General features: G+C 43.7%; 1 protein-coding gene across 17 annotated transcripts in view; it reads left to right on the top strand.

The window, feature by feature from the left end:
- nfixb (nuclear factor I/Xb) overlaps window positions 1-19,722 on the top strand; it is a 221,532-nt gene that overhangs the window by 65,681 nt on the left and 136,129 nt on the right. For 7 of the 17 annotated variants that reach the window (XM_049561072.1, XM_049561064.1, XM_049561066.1 and 4 more), the window contains one exon: window positions 6,990-7,521. In XM_049561072.1, the coding sequence (XP_049417029.1) occupies window positions 6,990-7,521 (532 nt within the window). Of the gene's footprint in view, window positions 1-5,305; window positions 6,195-6,284; window positions 6,471-6,989; window positions 7,522-19,722 lie in introns of those variants that run through there. The other 10 variants (XM_049561063.1, XM_049561070.1, XM_049561073.1 and 7 more) reach the window with 9 other exon arrangements.

Below are 19,722 nucleotides of genomic sequence, written 5' to 3'. Positions count from 1 at the left end.
GACTTCAAAATCATTTCTTTTGTCTCGTCATAGACTGTTTAAATTCAGCTGAGGGCTTAATGCAGCAAATTGTGAAATTGAAAGCGACGCTTTTTTGCGATGATAAAGCGGTTTTCCGGGGATTTAAATATTCATAATTATCAGAATATCATTTTAATATTTCAGTTAATGTCGGTGTATTTTTTTAAACAGGCACACTTGTTTTTTTCTTTAAGAAATAAAAATAAATTACACAATAAGACAAAACGATTCAGACTTTAACCTGCATCATATTTCATATGTTCAGCAGTGATCCGGGTCATTCAAGGCCTCACATTCACTCACTCCTCACACACATTTTCAGGACATAAATCCACGTGTTATGAGGCTCATTGACGTCGGGTTTTAGTGACGGTGTTTCACAAATGTGTTGCTTGCGGGAATGCCAGCCCGTTTTTTATTATTTATTTATTTTTCTGCCCCATTTTTTTTTATTTCAATGTACTCCTGGTGTAATTCATCGATGATGTCTTCACTCTTTTTTAAGTGTTCATATTTCAAGTGCCCTCTGAGAAGAGAGAGAGAGAGAGAGAGAGAGAGAGAGGGGGGGGGAGAAGAAGTGATGGTGCGTTTTTATTTTTAATTTTTAAATTTTGGCTGTGTTTCCGTCATATTAACAGAGTGGATGATATTTGAGGGAAATAGGCGGAGGAAATGTCGCTGGGGATTAAATTGTGTGAATATCGATCTGTTAGATGAGCTCGCGGAGGGAAAGTTTAAAAAATAAAATTATTTTTATTTATTTTTAATTTTTATTTTCAGGCCTGTAATGTGTCCCAAAATGTAAAGGATATAATGCAGTTTGATCACTGCGCATTATTTATTTATTTAATTAATTATTTATTTATTTAACGGGACTTTTGAGGTGAAATGACGCAACACCGGAAACTCCGCTTGCGCTTGCACCTGCACGCGCTCTGATGTTTTCCCGCCGCTGTGTAAAAATACCAGGAAGTGAACACCGTTAGCTCCAACTGCTAATTGATAATATTAAACCCGAATTAAAGCTAAAGGCCAGAGCGGGGTTGGCCTTAATTTAATTTCCAGGTAAGCAGATTAACCGAGAAACACTTTAAATGTCGATAAACCGTAAATAAGCGCACATTTAAATACCTGATATTGAGGCCTAACGTCAGTGTGGCGCAGCAGATAGTGCAGACATGTCTGAGCTCACCCACGGAGACTTTGACTGATTTTTCTCCCCCCAGATTTTGGCAGTTTGAGAGAATCTGCACAACAGTTATTCCTGGATTTATTTCCTTTTTCAGCTCCGTGGAAGGCAAACAGCATAGCTAAGGAAAATGACTTAAACCCCCTTGTAGTCAAATTCCGGTGACATGTGAATGGTGGTTTATTTGCATTTTGGCAGGGTCACCCAGAAAGACTTAATTTCTACTGAAAAGCAGACACACAGGAATCACATTCAAGTGCCAGTTAAGTTTCCTGATTTTTGTTGCACTGCAGGTGGTGACGGGAGCAGAAATATATATTTAACTCTCTCTCTCACACACACAGAGAAACAATGAGATTTGTGAATGCACTGGCTTGCTTTTGTTGCTTTATCTAACCCTGGTCAATGACACACACACACACACACACACACACACACACACACACAGCGAGCAGGGATGAGTGTGGAGGTGTGTGTTGTCCTTCACAGATGATGAGTGAGAGTCAGTGTTTCATGGCTGGAAGATGAAGCTGAAATGTAGTGAGCTGTCTGGAAACGAGAGCAGAGGCCGAGATGGTTTATTACTCTGTGTGTGTGTGTGCGCGTGTGTGTGTCTTGCATAATGCAGTGTTGCTTTGCTTAAATCAGAATTTAATTTACCTCTGGCTTTTTCGGGGCAACATGACTCGTCATTTTCTTTGGAAAAAGGAGAGAAATATACGGGTTAAAATGGTGTGTGAACACAGCTAACACTCATTTTCATTATTGATTAATCTGTTGATTACTGCCTCGATTGATCGGTTTGCTTGGGCAGTGGTTACAGGCGTATTATAGACTCCATTGTGACGTCTTTGAATTATCATTTTGTTCAACCATCAGTCCAAAACTTAACAGATATCCAGCTCTGTATCACACGTGGCTTCAGTTTCTCACTGTGAGGCTGCAATCAGGAAACTATTTTGGTATTTCTGCTTTTTTTATTGTTAATTAATCTGTCAGTTATTTTCTCGATTGATCATTTTGGCTGTAAAATACCAGGCAGCTGTGAAAAATGCTCATTATGATTTTCGAGAGTCCAGAGTGACATTTGACATGCGTATTTTGTGTGACCATCGGTCTGAAACTCAATTGATATTCAGTTTTGTATCGTGCGTGGCATCAATTCCTCACTGTGAAGCTGGAATCAGGAAACTATTTTGAACTATTTTGGTGTTTCTGCTTTAAAAAATGACTAATGATTATTTTTATTGGGGAATAATCTGTCAGCTATTTTCTTGATTGTCTATAAAATGCCACAGCTGTAAAAAAAAAAAAGCCCATAATGATTTTCCAGAGTCCAGTGTGAAGTCTTTGAATTGTGATTTTGACTGACCATCAGTCCAAATCTTAACAGATATACGGTTTGGTGTCGTACGTGGCATCAATTCCTCCTTGTGAGGCTGCAATCAGGAAACTATTTTTGGTATTTTTGCTTTAAAAAATGACTAATGATTATTTCTAGTGTTGATTGATCTGTCAGTTATTTTCTCAATTGATCATTTGGTCTATAAAATGCCTTTTATGATTTTCCAGAGTCCAGTGTGACGTCTTTAAATTGCCATTTTATTTGACCATCAGTCCAAAACTCAGCTTCGTATCACACGTGGCTAAAAAAGAGCTGTAAAAAATGCCTATTTTGATTTTTCAGAATCCAATGTGACATTTTATTTGCTTGTTTTGTGTGACTATCGGTCCAAAACTCGCTAGATATTCAGTCTTGTCTCGTACGTGGCATCATTCCTCACTGTGAAGCAGGAATCAGGAAACCATTTCAGTATTTCTGCTTTAAAAATGACTAATGATTATTTTCATTGTCAGTTAATCTGTCGATTGATCATTTTGTCCATAAATATCAAACAGCTGTGAGAAATGCCTGTTATGATTTTCCAGAGTCCATTGTGACGTCTTTGAATTGCTCGTTTTGACGACCATTCATCCAGAACTCAGTAGATACTCAGCTTTGTATCATATGTGGCAAAAGGAAGCTTCAGATCCTCATTGTTGAAAAGATGGAAACCAGTTTGGTGTTTTTGTTTTTAAAACAACTGTAACACTCAGGTCTGCAACTGATGATTATTGTCACTGTCGATTAGTCTGTTGTTTATTTTCTGTATTTATGATTTTGTCTGTAAAATATCAAACAGCTGTGAGAGATGCCTGTTGTGATTTTCCAGAGTCAACAGTGACGTGTTTGACTTGCTTGTTTTGTGTGTTCGGTCCAGAACTCAGCAGATATTCAGTTTCGTATCATATGTGGTATTTTTGCTTAAAAAGAGGACTGTAACAGTCGGGGGTGCAACTCACGATTATTGTCATTGTCAGTTAATCTGTTGATTATTTTCTCGGTTGATCATTTTGGCTATAAATTGTCAAACAGCTGTGAAAAATGCCCGTCATGATTTTCCAAGGTGACATCTTTTGATTGCGTTTTGTGTGACCATCAGTAGATATTCAGTTTCGTATCACTTGTGGCAAAGCAAAGCATCAAATTCTCATTATGGAGAAGATGGAAACCAGTTTGTTATTTCTGCATACAGAACAACAGATGATCAGAGCTGCAGCTGAACGTTATTTTCACTGTTAATTCTCAATTAATTGATTCGTTATTTGGTTTAGAGAGTGGTGAAAAATGTCGATCAGTGTTCCCTGGTGTTCTTGTTTTGTCCACAACCAAAAGGTATTGAGTTTAGTCTCGCAGAGGAGGAAACAAACCAGAAAATATTCCCATTTAAGAAGCTTTTTTTGTTGTTAAAAAATTCCTCGAACCATATAATCGATGATCAGATTAGTTGGCGATAAATGTAATAGTTGACAGGTAACCAGGGTTGGAAATTAGCACCAGTGATCAGCCAAAAGCTGGTGAAATGTGCGAGTGGCTGCTGGATTTGTTTCACTCGCCAGCCAGAAACCAACGTATTGAATGGCTGGTAGATTTTGGAGTCCAGCAGCCGCGGTGGCAGGTGGACAAAGATATGAATTCCAACCCTGCAACTAATCGATGAATCGTTGCAGCTGTAGGAACAATTGGTCAATCAGGATAGTTGCAGGCTAATTTTCTGTTGTTTGTCTAATCGTGTCGGCTGTACACACGTCTGTGGTTGTTGTTGACCGTTGTGAGTGGACAAAGTCCTCGCTAACGTTGTCAGAGCTCCTGAACTCAGATTTCCTCTTTTTGTTTGGAGCCTCAGTCCCAGTCTGTGATTCAGCAGCACTCCTGCCTTCAGACTGTCTACAGAGCAGGTGCAACCCTGAATGACATGCTGTCACGATGAGGCAACATGGCAGCCGTCGCCGCTCACACACCGAACGCCAAAATCCTCCCGGGAGTTCAGGAGGAAGGCGCAGAGCAAATTTGGGTTTGGGGGGGATTCGGTGGCTGGTTGGTTGGTGAACGCTCGGGCTGACCGTTTATCTGCTGCTCGCAGTGCTGTTCAATACAGCTGAGGCGAATTTGCTCCTGCCTCTGAAATTCTGTAACCGTTTCTGCCTCTAAATCATCTCGTCATTGATTTGTGTGTGTGCAGTCGGAGGAGTGTGGCTGCCCGGGTTTGTTTCTCCCTCTTTGTTTGCTGTGGTAAACCCACGAGCAGCTGCCGGTGGTGGGGTCTGGAGGGATTCTGAAGCTGTGTGTCCTCTCCCTGCCATCCTCTGCCAAGGTGGCATTATGCAAGCGGAGAGAGGGGTAGAGGGAGACAGAGGAGGGCGGGGGGTTTAAACGGGGGGTGTATGAGGGAGGCGAGGCGGGCGATGGCGGCCATAGTAAAGATGGAGGCAGGCTGAGGGCTGCGGGGATTGGTGCAGGAGAAGACTTGCTCCCTTGAACTTTGCCTCCGTGTCAGAGTGGAACTTGTCGATTTGGCAAATTGTGCAACGTCGGACGAGGCTGCGCGCTCTCTTACACTCCCACCTGCTCTCTCTCTCTCTCTCTCTCTCTCTCACCGCTGCTGTGCGCTCTCTTCCTCTCTCCCTCTCTCCTCGCCACTACACCCCCCTCCCCACCCTCTCCTCTTTCTCTTTTCCCTCCCTTTCAGCTCTTGAAGCTAACGCATTGGCTGGGCTACAGGCATCTTGTTGCCAAATAGGTGGGCCCTACTCGTGTTGGCAAAGGCTCAAGCAATGGTTAGGGAAAGAACGCGGAGAGGACGAGAGACGGCGAGCGCGAAACAGAAAGAGAAAGAGAGAGAGTTGGAGAGAAAAGGGGAAAAAAGAAGCAGCACTCGGCTTTGCCAGCGGTCGTATGCGCTCGTCCAACATTGATTCGGCTCTCTATTTTTTTTTCCCTATTCTGTGCTCTGCTCTCCCTGGCCCCCCCATCTGTGTGTGAGAGTGTGTGTGAGCGTGTGTGTGTGTGTGTGTGAGTGTGTGTGTGAGTCTTGCGCCGGGCCCAGGGATCAGAACAGACACTTACACTTTGCCAAGGATTTTTTTTTTTTTTTTTCAAGGTTCATTTTTTTTTATTTTTTTTTTGGAAAGCACAAAGGACTGTTTATTTTAAGTGCATCTCTCCCGTTGTTGAAGTTTTTTTTTTATTTTTTTTGTCTCTAAACACAGTGTAATACTGTCAACATTTCTATTTTTACTTGACAATTTTTGTTGCTACAAGTTTTTATCTGTCATTTTTGGCGTTAGTGTAATGAGCTGCTGGCCGCCGTCCTGCTGCAGTGAATTTTCTCCTTCCTAAAAATCTTGGGGTTTTTGCTTTTAAACTTTGGCCCGCTGTTTTTAGTGAGCAGCATATTCTGCTAATTATTATTTTTTTTTTTTACAACCTTCCCCCCCACCCCCCAAGTTTTTTTTCATCTCCTAATTCTCCACACCCTGCCAAACCAGCGCTCGCTTTACATTGGGGAGCGCGGGAGGAAAAAAAAAACTGGTGCAGGAGATTTTTTTTTTTTTTTTTTTCACTTTAAACGCTGTGCCAAATTTATGATGAGAGTGCAAAATGGTAACTACCAGGCCGTCTGTCTTCCTCTAGCAGTGTGGTTTTCTGTGGTGATTTCTGTCTGCTTTCAGTTTGTTGTGGAAATGTGAGTCTGGTTGGAGCTCCCTTTGCATGGTCGCAGAGATAGGAAATGGTATGGCTGATCTTTTAGCTGCACATTTCAACAGTGGTCTTGTGGCGGCAAAGCTTGGCGGTGGTGAGCGACCGGTGTGTGGCAACCCTGGCACAGGAACGCTGTGGCGAGATCTGGGCTTTGTTGCCCAGAGATATGTAGTGAAGGTATTATGGTACAGCAGAATAACTTTTCTCTTTACGGCAGGAAACTGGGAGCGCAACTTGGCTCAGCTGTCTTTTGGATTAGAATTCATTTTGTCTTTGTTGTCTTCAATGTTTTGGTGTTTATTGATGAAAAAGGAGACTTTGCATTTTGCAGTTAAGATTAATTTTCTTGTTTATTGCTGCATATTTATTTATAGTTTATCTGGCTGCTAATAATGATGTAATGTTAAGACATTTTAGATTTTATTTTACATTGCTTTTTTTGAATTTAGATGTTTTAGTAAACTAATTTTAAATTAACATGTAATTATAATGAATTAGATTTTGCAAACAATAACATTTTAATACTGCATTTTCTTACATTTGTCACATTTTTACTTTTACAATATTTCCTCTTTTTTTTCATTTAAAATCATCTAAATGTTTTCACAGTTTTATTTTGGAGATATGCATGCTCTCTTTCAAACTAAAAGCCTTTTTTCCAGCCTCCTAACGCCACACGTCTCTCTTTCTCATCAGGATGAATTTCATCCCTTCATTGAGGCCCTCCTCCCCCATGTCCGTGCCTTCTCCTACACCTGGTTCAACCTGCAGGCCCGTAAGCGCAAGTACTTCAAGAAGCACGAAAAGAGGATGACCAAGGATGAGGAGCGCGCGGTGAAGGACGAGCTGCTGGGAGAGAAGCCGGAGATCAAGCAGAAGTGGGCCTCGCGCCTGCTGGCCAAGCTCCGCAAGGACATCCGGCCCGAGTTCCGCGAGGACTTTGTGCTCACCATCACGGGGAAGAAGCCCCCCTGCTGCGTGCTGTCCAACCCCGACCAGAAGGGCAAGATCCGCCGCATCGACTGCCTCCGCCAGGCCGACAAGGTGTGGCGGCTGGACCTGGTGATGGTCATCCTGTTCAAGGGCAGCCCCCTGGAGAGCACGGACGGCGAGCGGCTGGTCAAGTCGCCCCAGTGCTCCAACCACGGCCTGTGTGTCCAGCCGCACCACATCGGAGTGACGGTCAAGGAGCTGGACCTCTACCTGGCCTACTTCGTCCACACACCAGGTACGTGTGTATCACTGTACACCACACACACACACACACACACACACACACACACACACACAGGTCAGTGTGTGAGACCCTGCCCCTCGCTGTGCACCGGGCTGAGCCAGGCTTTGATAAACCCCGTCAGGACGGAGCTAAGTTGACATTTAAAGGGACAGTCTGCGCAGGATCATCTTTTAAAAAAAGTCTCTCACGTAGACGTTTCTATCTGGTTTAAAGAGATCCTGAGAATTTGACAGTCAGGCTTAAAACCTGTGTTTACCTAGAGATATGTTTGCCTCGGTACATTTGTTCAAGTATTTGTGTGCAAATTTGTCTAAATCCAAATGTGCATGTTTTCCGGTGCCATCGGTAAACAAAAGCATCTGCAAACCTGTTTATCTGTGTGAGCATGCATGTGCATACGTGTGGGTGTGTGTGTGTGAGGCAGTTTGTCATGTGTCTGTAATCCATGTGTATGTTATTGTGAGATTGGTGTGTATCAGTAGCAGTGTGGTGTGTGTGTGCTTGTGTGTGTGTGTGTGTGGTGGTCTGGAGAGTACAGTGACAGCTGGCCCGGTCCCAGGTAGTTTAGGAGGCAGCGAGAGTCAGCCGGTCCGCAGCCTCAGCCGCCTCAGCCTTACGCCACTCTGCACACATAAACACACACACACACACTCATGAGTGGACACACACAGGAGCTCCCCCCTCTAACACAACTCACCCAGGCTGCCCTGATCATTGTTTTCTGATTGTACCACACACACACACACACACACACACAGGTTGAGAGTTTTCGGTTTATGGCCGCGTGGCTCTGCCTGTGTTTGTTTATGAGATGTTTTATTTTTCCATATTGAGCACATGTGTGTCCTGCTGTGACCATAAAGTTAAAAATAGAGGCGGCGAAAATATTTCAGTGTCATGTGTACACAAACCTGCGTGTATTCTCCAAGGGCAATTTGACACTGCCGAATGTAAGAGCCTGTGAGAATCTGTGGAGCTCAGTGGGGACAAGCATGATGTTGATTTTTAATTTTATTTTATTCTCAATTTGATCCAGGGTGATTCTCTTGTCTTACAAAGTAGCAAAACCAAAATGCAAAATTAACACATATAAATAAATGTTTTCATTGATTTATTGACAAAAGAAACTGCTGTTATAAAACAAGATTATATTTTCTTACAGTCATTTTAAGTAATTAGAATTCTGTATTAATTCTTGTGCTGGAAGAACAGAGCTGCTATTCACTGCATTTTTAAATTATCAGCATGAAGTTTGTGAGCTGTGCAGATGTCGTGTGTTTCTGTTTAAACATACAGAAACTGAGAAATGAAATTGGAAAATGAAACACCATTGAGGGTGAATCAGAGCACTCGTATTTGTAGATACTTGAAATTGGCTGTTTACTTTATGGGACTTATTAGTGTAATTAATCATATTTACGATTTACGGTTTACAAATGCTTAAAATTAGAGCTGGGTTATGTATTGATATATCGATATCATGATTTGAGACTTGATATCGTCCTAGATTTTGGATATGTGTCGTCTTTTCCTGGTTTTAAAGGCTGCACTGCAGTAAAGTGATGTAATTTTTTGAACTTGCCAGACTGTTCTAGCTGCTCTGTTATCTGCCTCTAAACACTTAGTCATTATATTAACATTACTGGGGATTATTTATCAAAAGCTCGTCGTGTAAATGTTCTGTGAAAGCACCAATAGTCAACCCTTCAGGATCGCTGCAGTAAAATATTGTGATATTTAATTTTCTCTCACACAAAGCAGCCTTTCTTCAGACGTGCTGTGACCACATTTTTAGCTGTATTTTGATATCATGTTATAATGAATATATTTTCCTCCTTTTCTTTGTGAAGCTTCACAGTTGCAGCCCAGTTGTTTGTCTCCATGATTCAGGTGTTCTTGCAGGTAGTGTCAGGTGCAAACAGCCTCCTTCCTCCTCCCTGCGCTGTTATCCTGTCTCTATCTCTCCAGTAAAGGCTTCTCTTACCACAGACTGGCATACAGTTACAGGACCTTAATTCTTCTCCTTGGCAGGGCGGTGCAACGTTCCTCTGTGACAGAGCACCCCATGCCAGGCTCCTTTCAGCCCAGTGTGTAACTCTGCTTGAGTTTGCGGGGCCTCCGTGAGCGCCTCTTCCTGTTCCACAATGCGCCGTGGCGAACCGCGGCTCAGATTAGCTCCCAGCGCAGCCTGGTGCCCCTCGGAGGAAAGCCTCTTTTTTACTGCGTGCCAGAATCCGGCAGCCACTCACCCCCATACGAACACTGCTGCAGCCTTCATCTGACTGATTTGTGTGCGGCTGCCCATCATATTTATTTTTGTGCGTATATGAGCGTTGGTATATAAATCTGTTTTCCAGTCAGGAGCACAACATGCCCTTAATTGACCATAAGCAACACTGGAAAAGGCTCCATCATAAATGAAGCTATTTTTTGTCTTTCCTGTTTGCTAAAAAAGCCCATGTGCTGTGTGCTGACGGAGCACGCTGCTGTGGGACGGTTTCTTGTTCTGATCCTGCTCAGCTTTTCCACAGCAGCCTCACAGGCCGTCTGTGCAACACCTTGCACGAACAGAGGCAAGGTTAGGAAATATCTGCGATAGAAAACATCCACTTGTTTAAGCCGGAGCTGTTTTCCAGGAGGCTGTGTGGGGTTAACCAGAGTTTACAGAAGGACAGACAGACAGACAGTGGCTCCATTCTAACCTTTGGGGTGGCAGCGGTACAGTTTTATTCTTAGCTCTCCGTTCCAGGGTGTCTGTGTCTTGCGGAAGCTATCAGTTGCCAGGCCTGATGATTGGACCGCAGCCGCCTCACCCGCCTGTCCCCGCCGCGGCGTTTCAGTTCTCTTGTCCCACTGATGTCACTGTCGCCAGCTGCAGGGGGGGCTCTGCTTTCAAGCGGCGTGATTGACAGAACAGGAGATACACCCCCTCCCCTCTGCACTAACCCCCTCCTCTGTCTCTGCTTCCCTACAGTCCAGTATGTGTCTCTGCTTTTGTCCAATTATAGACTTCGGCCCTTCCAGGCGGGGCGCTGAGAGCTGGGACAGATCACAGCCGCTGTACTCTGATCTGCGCTCTCTGCTCTGCAGCTGCAAAGAAAGGTCCCTCTACCAAAATTATCTTTTGACAAATACCTGGCCACTCACACACACACACACACACACACACACACACACACACACACACAGACAGATCAGGGTGTAATTGTGGCGCACTGATGAGAGTCGACCCCAGAAGTGGTTCATTTTCTTTGCACTGATTCCGCTGCATCTGATGATGATAACAATAATGGTTCAGGGATGTGGAGGAAGTGAGGGAGATAGAGAAAGAGGGGGGATCTGATCTCATCTTTGATCACACGTCTGTTGAAACCAAAGTCTGGCTCGCCAGTTGGGCGCTGTGGGCCTTCCTCCACCTAGAGACCCCAGATCAGGTCATGTTTTTCGAGCGTCGTGTTCCATATTTGTCAGTCTGACGAAGCCGCGCGGTTCCAGCATTAGTCATGTTTGGAGCCGGAGCTGCCTCATACAGCTTTCATTACTCGAGCTGTTATGATAAAAAGATGTTTCTGAGAGTGCAGCCTCCATATCTGTTCTCTGTGCAGGAGACAGACGGACCAGAGAGGTGCCTGGGCCAGGTCCGAAAGCCAACTGTGTGTGAGTTTGTGTGTGCCAGACTGCGCCGTATCTCCGTGCTGCTGTGGTGCGGACCTAAGATGTTCATTTACCCATCAGTGTGCGTCTGTGCGTTGTCCGGCGTTACAAATGGCCAAGAGAATATCTTTTAATAGAGGCGAACAAAGAGAGGAATCGACAGGGAGGCAGACTGAGAGACTTAACGCCTTCACGTCACGCTAATCCATCAAACACATCTTATCTGCTCTGCCCAATATCCTGAGCTTCAAAGGGAGGTAACTTATCAGATGTGGTTACATAATGAAGAAGAGACCAAACAGGACACACCTAGACGTATACGTGTGTGGTGGTTAGCAGAATATGTGCAGCAGCGGTGCTCCCGCTCAGACAGGTTATGTTGTCAGTTGCAGAAAAGAATCATAATGATTAAAAGAGAGCCTCTTCTTTTCCTTGGCTGAGCGCTCTGAGCGGAGCAGAGATTTCTGGACGGAGAGCAGAATTGTGCTCCAGTGTTTTGGCAGCGGTCCGTAACCCGGGCCGACGGAGAAACAGAGAGCGTCGGCGCCGAGGGAGCCACATTCATCTGGTGTGAAAAACACTGCTGGTCCGACACTTTCAACGGAAACTTTCTTACGCTTTGTTGTCATTTGAAATAATGTGCCCAATAAAGTTTGAGCCTCGGCGAGCCCCCCAGCTCCTGACGGGACAGCGTCAGTGACACTGTGCTGTGTTAATATGCACGGCGGCGTAGGGGCCTCCAACAGCACCGGCTTGGCCCGTTTTCAGAGCCCCCAGTTTTTCCAGTTGCTTTTTGCTGTGTGTGAGTGTGTGTGTGTGTGTGTGTGTGTGTTTTTTAGAAGGAGGGAAAGAGAAAGGAAGAGTGGAGTGTGCGGAGTGTAAGGAATCGCTGGTAAACAGATTATTCCAGTATGATCGAGCTCTGAAATAAATCGGCGAAAAAGACGCGAGCGGCTGCGCTGACCTCCTTTAACCGATCTCACACAACTTTCCACCACTCTCCGGGTCGGACTGCTGAGCAGCTCGGCGGGCTTGGTACCAGGCCAACCTGCTTCATATTCACTGTAATTATCCAGTTTAGTGAATAATACTGGAAAAGATACACAAAAGACTGAGTATATGATTGAATTAAGTCTAATTTGAAACAAAGGTCAGGTCTTAGCTCTGCAAATAGAAAAATTCCTTGTAGCAGAAAGTGCCTATTGTGGGCAACATGGATTAGCTTTATTTCCTAATTTCACTGTACAGTGATTTTTAATTATTTGTGTAATTAAGGTTAATAAATAAATGTTATGGTGTCTCTTTAGCAATTTAGCAGCTCAGCTCACTTTTTTTACTCGCTAAGCAAATGGTAGCTGACATTTAACAGACAGAAATGTATTTATTTTAAATTAATTATATGCATTAAAACAGTGGTAATGAATAGAATAAACAAGTGCAATAAAATAATTAGGCTCTTTATCTGTTGAGCAGTGAGAGCATTTATTTAACTGTATCCCTGAATGGATTTTCTCCCTTTTAAAAATAAGGCGCACATTTTCCCCTCTAGTTTCTTTGTGTATTATTTTTGGTCTGTGTCTCGTCTCAGTGTGTGAATTTGCATGACCAGTCCTCTCTTTCTCTGTACAGGCGCCAGGCCTGAAATCTGTCTGTCCCCTAAAAACATACGTACGTCGGCGCAGGAGGGGTGGCTTGGCTTCTGAGCCGCCTGAGCCGAGGGGCAAAGAGCAGGAGGAGAGGAGAGGAGAGGTGAAGACAGCAGAGGAGCAGAAAGGAAAGGGAAAAGGAGAGCCTCTTTTTCTGGGCTGCTTCCCAGCAGCCAGATTCTGATCGGTCCGCCTCGCGCCTTGTTCCCTCGGTCCAGTGGAGCAGAGCGCGGCGAGGCTGCCCTGTAATTGGGACAGCTCTTTCCATACGGAAAACGGGACCGGAACACCGCGACGCCGCCGAGCACACAGTGTGGATTTTGTCTCTTTTTTCAAAATTCAAAAACCGTCTCAAATTCAAAAAATTAGCAATTATACGCAAACAAAATCCTCTTACATTAAAAAAACAAAAAAACAAATAATATCCTTGAAATGAAGACTAATAATGAATAGATGAATAAATATCTGCCTTTTAATTTCTCCCCTTGCCGTATTTATTCTGTCATTTAGTGGTAATGACTGTCAGTCACTGCTGTTCAGCTGATATTGAGCGCTGATATAAAGTAAAAAGAAAAGCGTAGAATAAAGATGATGCAAAATGCCATGCTGAAAACAAAGAGAGAGGGAGGGCAGATATTCAGGCTAGTGGGGCTGGTTGGCAGCATTTGGCACCCAAAGCTGCAGCTCTGTTTAGAAGGTGCCAGCTTTTCAAACCGACACAGTCTCTGCCAACTTCTCTCCTTCTGATCCTTTTCTTTCTCTCTCATTTTAACATTTTTCCCCCCATATCCTTGTTTTTCGCTTAACACTTCTTCCCCTCTGCGCGTCCCCTTACACCCCTACCACCACTCCTGTGGATGCCTTCTCATAGCGGGGTTGCCAAAAAAAAAAAAAAGAAACGAGCTTCAACATTCAAATTTATTTTATGGAGATGTCGGCGTTGAATAAAATGGCTATCGTGTTACCAGATGTATTCTTTTTTTTTTCTTTCCTTCCTCCAAAATATTTTCCACCGGCTTTTAGCAGAGCGAATATTGTTACTCGGTGTGATGGTGCTGCTGTGGATTCAGGTCCAAAACAAAATGGAGGATAAAGCGCTGCTCCTCTCCAATCAGAGGAGAGAATGATTCCACATGTGGAAAAAACCTGGCAAATTAACAATTCTGAATGATCTCTCTTCTCTCTTTTATGTGAATATCATTTCTGCCTTTGCATATTTTTGCCTTTTTTTGCTAAATGTCTTCAGGTGTCTTTATAGGCAGAGCAGGAAATGGCAGTCAGGATTAAGGGCTGATGGCTTTAGAGGAAATGAAGAACACGTCTTGTACATCATTCGGGGCCCTTCGGAGACAAGAGCGAGGTGCCGTGAGTGATTGGAGAAAGCGTTAAACGCAGGGTGTGGGGGGTGGATGGAATTACTCAATAATGATCAGAAAATTAGAGCCATTATTGAGGGAGAGTAAACAGGCCCCTCTAAGTGTGAAAGGCCCCTATTCAGCCAGGAGCAGGAGCAGGACTCCTTTCTTCCTTTCACGGATCCACCCATGGCCTCGAGAGCCCCTGCTTTTGTTCCCTGAAATAACAGAGTGAATATATGGGGTCGCAGGGGTGGGGGTCCTGTTCCCAGTGCGAGGCACTGTATGGAGTAAAGCCACTGACTGTCAGGTGCACTCCATATCTGTCCATCCTTTACTTCTGCTTTAATTTCTCCTCACTCTAAAGGCAGGTTCTGGCACTCCAGACTTGCAGTTTTTAATCAGACTAACTTGCCTAATTAACTGATGTATTTAAACACATCAGTGTCACTGAGTTCAGAAATCCTGGCAGCTTGCTTTTAAGCGTTTCTGTGTGTCTACAAGTGCACCTGGGTGTCTCCTCTCCCATTATCATCACTTCTGAACGCAGCGCCGACTTCAGCATCCCGCGAGCCGACAGTCAGGGGAGGGCGGGTGCAAACTAGGCGCTAATGCGACTACTTCCGTGTTTGTCAGCGCAAATGTTCTAATTAATGGGAAACGGATAAATAAATAAATAAACTCGCCGAGCCTCTGAGCAGCTGAACTGCAAATGCGCCGCTCAGACAGGGACAAAGAGACGAAGAGAGGGATTTACACTTTGAACAAGCTGTTGGAGAGAATAAAGGAGACTGTGTTTCAGGTTTTTTTTTTCTCACATCACTTTTAAGCACCAAATTCGCAGCTCTGCGCTCAGATTAGGAAGATTTGACAATAATAATAACTGTTTACTGTTGCTGGTTTAATGTCGACTGCAGTTAAGTCTTTTATGTGATTCCAGGATTTTAGGTTCAGTGAATTTTGTGTTGTTTGTTTCTAATTTGTAGTTTCCTCAGCAGCACACCTTCACTTATCTCAATCTCATTTTTTTATTTAATAGCTCACCTTTCCTCGCTCAGGTCTCCCTCCTTCATACGTCCTCTGAGGACGCTCTCCAAGGCGGGGCTCGGTCCAGCTCCGGGCTCCTGCTCAAGAGAAAAAAAAAATCACCTGACACGTTCACTCACTTTCTCCGTCTGTTTGCTTTTCATATGGACGGCCAGCTCCATTTCACAGGCATAATTTTGGATGGTAACATTCTCATTATACCCGTCAACTGTCAGCGCTCAACTCTCTCGTCTATAATTTCAGACTCATTTGAATTCTTATTGGCAGCTCCGATGCATAAATTTCATAAAAGATATGAAAACAACACTGTTTTTTTTTTCTTCCTGTCTCCCTGGTGAGCAATAGAAATATGGAAGAGATTAACGGGGAAAGAAGTTTATGAAATTGCATTGTTTGTGTGGGATTTATCTATCAGAATAACACATGTCTAATATTATACTTTTATTCATTTTATATGTTTGTCTTAAAAACAAAGTTAAACCTCACAAACAAAGCGCTCATGCTCCAGCGTGTAAACGGCCGCACTGTATCGGTGCATTGGAAAGCTGTCCAGAAACTCTGATGAATAGAGTTGCCATGGCCACGTAGCTTTTTTCTCTCGCTCAGTGTACCTTTCCTGGGTGACATCCAAGGAGTGTCAGCGACTGGCCTGGTTGGCACGGTCAGTGGCCATGCAGTGCTGGGCCGTTTCCGTGGCACTCCGGCCCTCTGTGTGGGCAACCAGAGCACGCAGCCCTGCCAGAGGAATCCACTCAGATCACTTTCACTGTATAGAGGGCATCCCCGCACTCACGCCAATAGACACCTATACGTTGCAGCTGGGTGTGTCTGTGCATAAGCAGAGTAACGTCACAGGTAGCTGCTACGAACTAACTGTAAGTCAACATCACGGTTTTTACAGTCGGAGCGCGATTTCAGTTTCAAAGCACTCACTCGTGTTCCTTTGAGGAAAAGGAGGATATTAGATTTTCTTGGCGTTATGATATACTGTTCCTGGATATATAAAACACTTGTCATTGGATGTGGACCAAGTGAGACATATGAAAATGTCAAACTGTAATTTTAGAGCAGATTTTTCCCTTAATGTTATTCACACATTTTGTCAGGCTTAGTTCAGTCCAGGGGGCTTACACGTGAGGTTTATCCTCTAAGAAGCTCTAAGTACCCTCTGAGATGGCAGCACAGATATTATTCGTAATTTAAAAAGCAGAAGCCTGTGATGTTACAGACTCCTCTGACACAAAACGATTTAACCCCGTTTATTTGTTGACAGTGGATTTACCCCCTCATTATACTCCTTCCTCCGTATTTATAAAAAAAAATATTTTTCTTTCCTTCTGACCTTTTTAAAACCTAATATATAGAAAACAATTCAAGTAACAGCTCTTTTATTTGCAACAAACTGAGCTTGATCATTTAATGAAGATGGCAAAATACAGAAATGACCATACCTCGTTGTTAGGAAGGAAATATTTTATATTTAATGTCATCAACGATGCTTGAAGTGGTACATCCTTTGTTTGCCAAAAAGATGGACAAGTATTTGTATAGTCTGTCGTCCTACATAGTGACGATACTTATGTTTGGGGTTGCTCAAACTTCCTGTTAGACCTCTTGTAAAGGAACTGTTACAAAACTCAGAAATCCAAACACATTTATTTGGGATTTGGAAGGATAGAGCTACGTTAAAAATGTCCTGTCAACACCAGTCTTAGATAAAGAGCATGTGAAACTTCACTGAATTGAATTAAACAGCCGGGGTGTCTGATGCGCCACACAGAAGCTCAGTTTTCTGTCACAGACGTCTGATACATGTCAAAATCATGTTTATAAGTAGTTCTTGTATAATCAGGAAAAAACATTAATTTTTATGTTGATAAAACAAAGTTTAGGAGTATTTTTCTGAGCCGTTAAAGCTCGACTCCATCTGTGTTCTTCAGGTTTTTCAAATGGAAACACTCACTCAGCTGTTGGTGAAAAGCAGTGACGTAGGTTAGAGCGCTGACAATAATAATAAAACTGAAAGGACCACCTAAAATAATATTTTTACCGCTTTACCCTTTCCAACAGGGAGCTGAAGCAGTTATTTATGCTCTCCTCAAAACTACCAGACTCATTTGGCAAAAAAAGAATGTAATTATAACCCAAAGAACACGGGAGCTGCTGGTCTGCCGCTGCCTCGCGTGGTTTGTCCCTTGGTGTTTTTGTGGGACTTAAGGTTCCGAACTAAGGTGGCGTCCGCAGAAGTACACTGTGTTGCTCCTGTGCTGGTTCAGGGTTAAAGGAATATATCTTATTTTGAAGATCGACAACACACAGTTCTCAACAAAGGCTCGGGTCAGTCACAAAGAGGAACATTCGGAGAGTGAGGGGATTTAAATGGAGTAATGTCGTCATGCAGAAACTTACGTCAGGTCACATTAGAAAATTGTTTAAGAAGGGCCTCAGAAAACAGCATTTTGATGCTAAAACAGATGCACTTCGACTTAAGTTTGGATGTTTGGATTTGAATACATACGGGACATCAGGAAGCTACAAAATGATGAAATGAAAACAGAAAATAATGGACACACCCTCAGAAATTTATGTTTGGGTGATATCACGTATAGTTGAAAATATCAATGGTAAAAATGTCCAGTGGGAAAGTTGACAAATAAATTAAGAGCACATCAAAAAGCCTAGTATTGTGTGACCTATGACAAGTGTTTCCAAGACAGTTTAGATGTAAATTTATATTTTACAGACCAGAGTTTTGGACATTAATTACCAAAGGATCACTTTATCCACCGAAGCCGTACAGAGTGCGTCCCTGCTTCTATAGAGCGTAGGCCACATCCAAGGTGGTCATGGTCTTCCTCTTAGCGTGCTTGGTGTAGTTAGGTGATGGCACGGTTCACAAAATTCTGGAATATTAATGGTGATATTGCCCATCAAACAAAAAAAAAATCTAGCCTAAACCCTGCTTGCCCTGTAAAGATGACATGCAGTCTCCGGGGGTCTCTTTTATAAACGCTGCATACGCACAAAACGGGGCCTGAAAGAGGCGTACGCCACTTCCCATGCACAAGTTGTGATCTATAAAAACAGACTTGAAGGGAGAAACTTTGAGCCATGCTTACGAACATTTTGGAGACAGGAAATTGGCGACTCAGATGGTGAGGTGGAAGCCTGGTTGTAGAAATTATCGAATATTTTTTGGCTTATGTACGTACAAACATTTTTAGTATGGATCCTAGGCACTGTTTTATAAATGAGACCCCAGGACCCTGAACCGAGCGATAAGTTAAGGGGAACATTAAAATAAGGAAGTGATGGCTGTTTGCCCCAGTTGGAAATATTGAGTCACATCTTGTCTTCATGATCTGAAGTTGCTCCACCCCTGCATCCACCTGTAGCCTCTGATTGTTTCCCACAAAGAAGGGTAGGGCTTTATTGTCACTCCCCAGTCCATTTGAGTTCAGTCTTAAAGGCATGCTTAGAGGAGTGACAAGGTCAAAGCCTAGAAGCTAAAAACATTTATTACATATATATACTTTGTTTTTACATATTAATACAACTGTTGCATGTGAGTTGACGGACTGAATTGTTATCGTCCACAAACACGAGCCAGCATCCGTCCTTTAGTTTTTCAAATGCAATCTGCTGTTCCTCTGTGAAGATTAAGCCTACGTCCCCAGTGGCTCTCTTTAGGAGTGAAGTGTGTGTGAAGTATGTTTTTAGGTGTTGTTTTGTGTATGTGTGCCTCCATGCATATGCTCATGTGCGCCATAGAAGCAGGCCGAGCAACAACAAACGCTGTCTGCAGCCGAGCGTATGAGTGTCCTCTCTGGACTCACCCAGCACCTGAACCCCCCTCACACCTGATGCCTGTGGGCCTTGTATGTACACATGAAGAGAGACGACCACATTTGGAAGCGAAACGTGCACAAAAATGTACATGCACTGATATGACCCAGCTGTCCTGCGGCAGGCGTGGGACCTGGGATTAGACTGTGGGGTGTGAAGGCCTCAGAGAGTAGGTAAACCAGGCCCCAACTGGGGCCCCCTCACTGGTCCTTGACTGGGTGCAATCTGTTGCTGTGAAAATAGAAAGTTATAAAACCATGTGATATTTGTTCTTGAAATCTTATCAGCTCAGAAATCATCTGCAAATGATTTGAAAATTGGGACGTTGTGGGGCTGAATATTACAATTAGATTTATTAGTAGGTGTTTTCACTCTCAGCGGCAGCAATGGAGCTGATCTGCTCCGTTCTTTGCCCTTTGTGTGGTAACATTTGATTGGTGTATTATTAGACGCGGGACCACCCGGCTTCTGAGCCCTACTTGAGTTTCCATTCTTCTACTGCTCAGCTTTAATGCGAGGCTCTTCTCCAGCAACCCAAACATACAGCGGAGCACACACAGTGAATTAACGTAAAGACAGAGGGAGGAGAGCGGGGCGAGGCGAGGCACAGTCGCTGCAAGTGTGTTCTGCTTCAGTGGAATGGT

This window comes from Epinephelus fuscoguttatus, linkage group LG19 (genome assembly GCF_011397635.1).
Source record: "Epinephelus fuscoguttatus linkage group LG19, E.fuscoguttatus.final_Chr_v1".
In the NCBI taxonomy this organism is placed as follows: domain Eukaryota; kingdom Metazoa; phylum Chordata; class Actinopteri; order Perciformes; family Serranidae; genus Epinephelus; species Epinephelus fuscoguttatus.
This window is presented reverse-complemented; position numbering and strand designations above follow the sequence as displayed.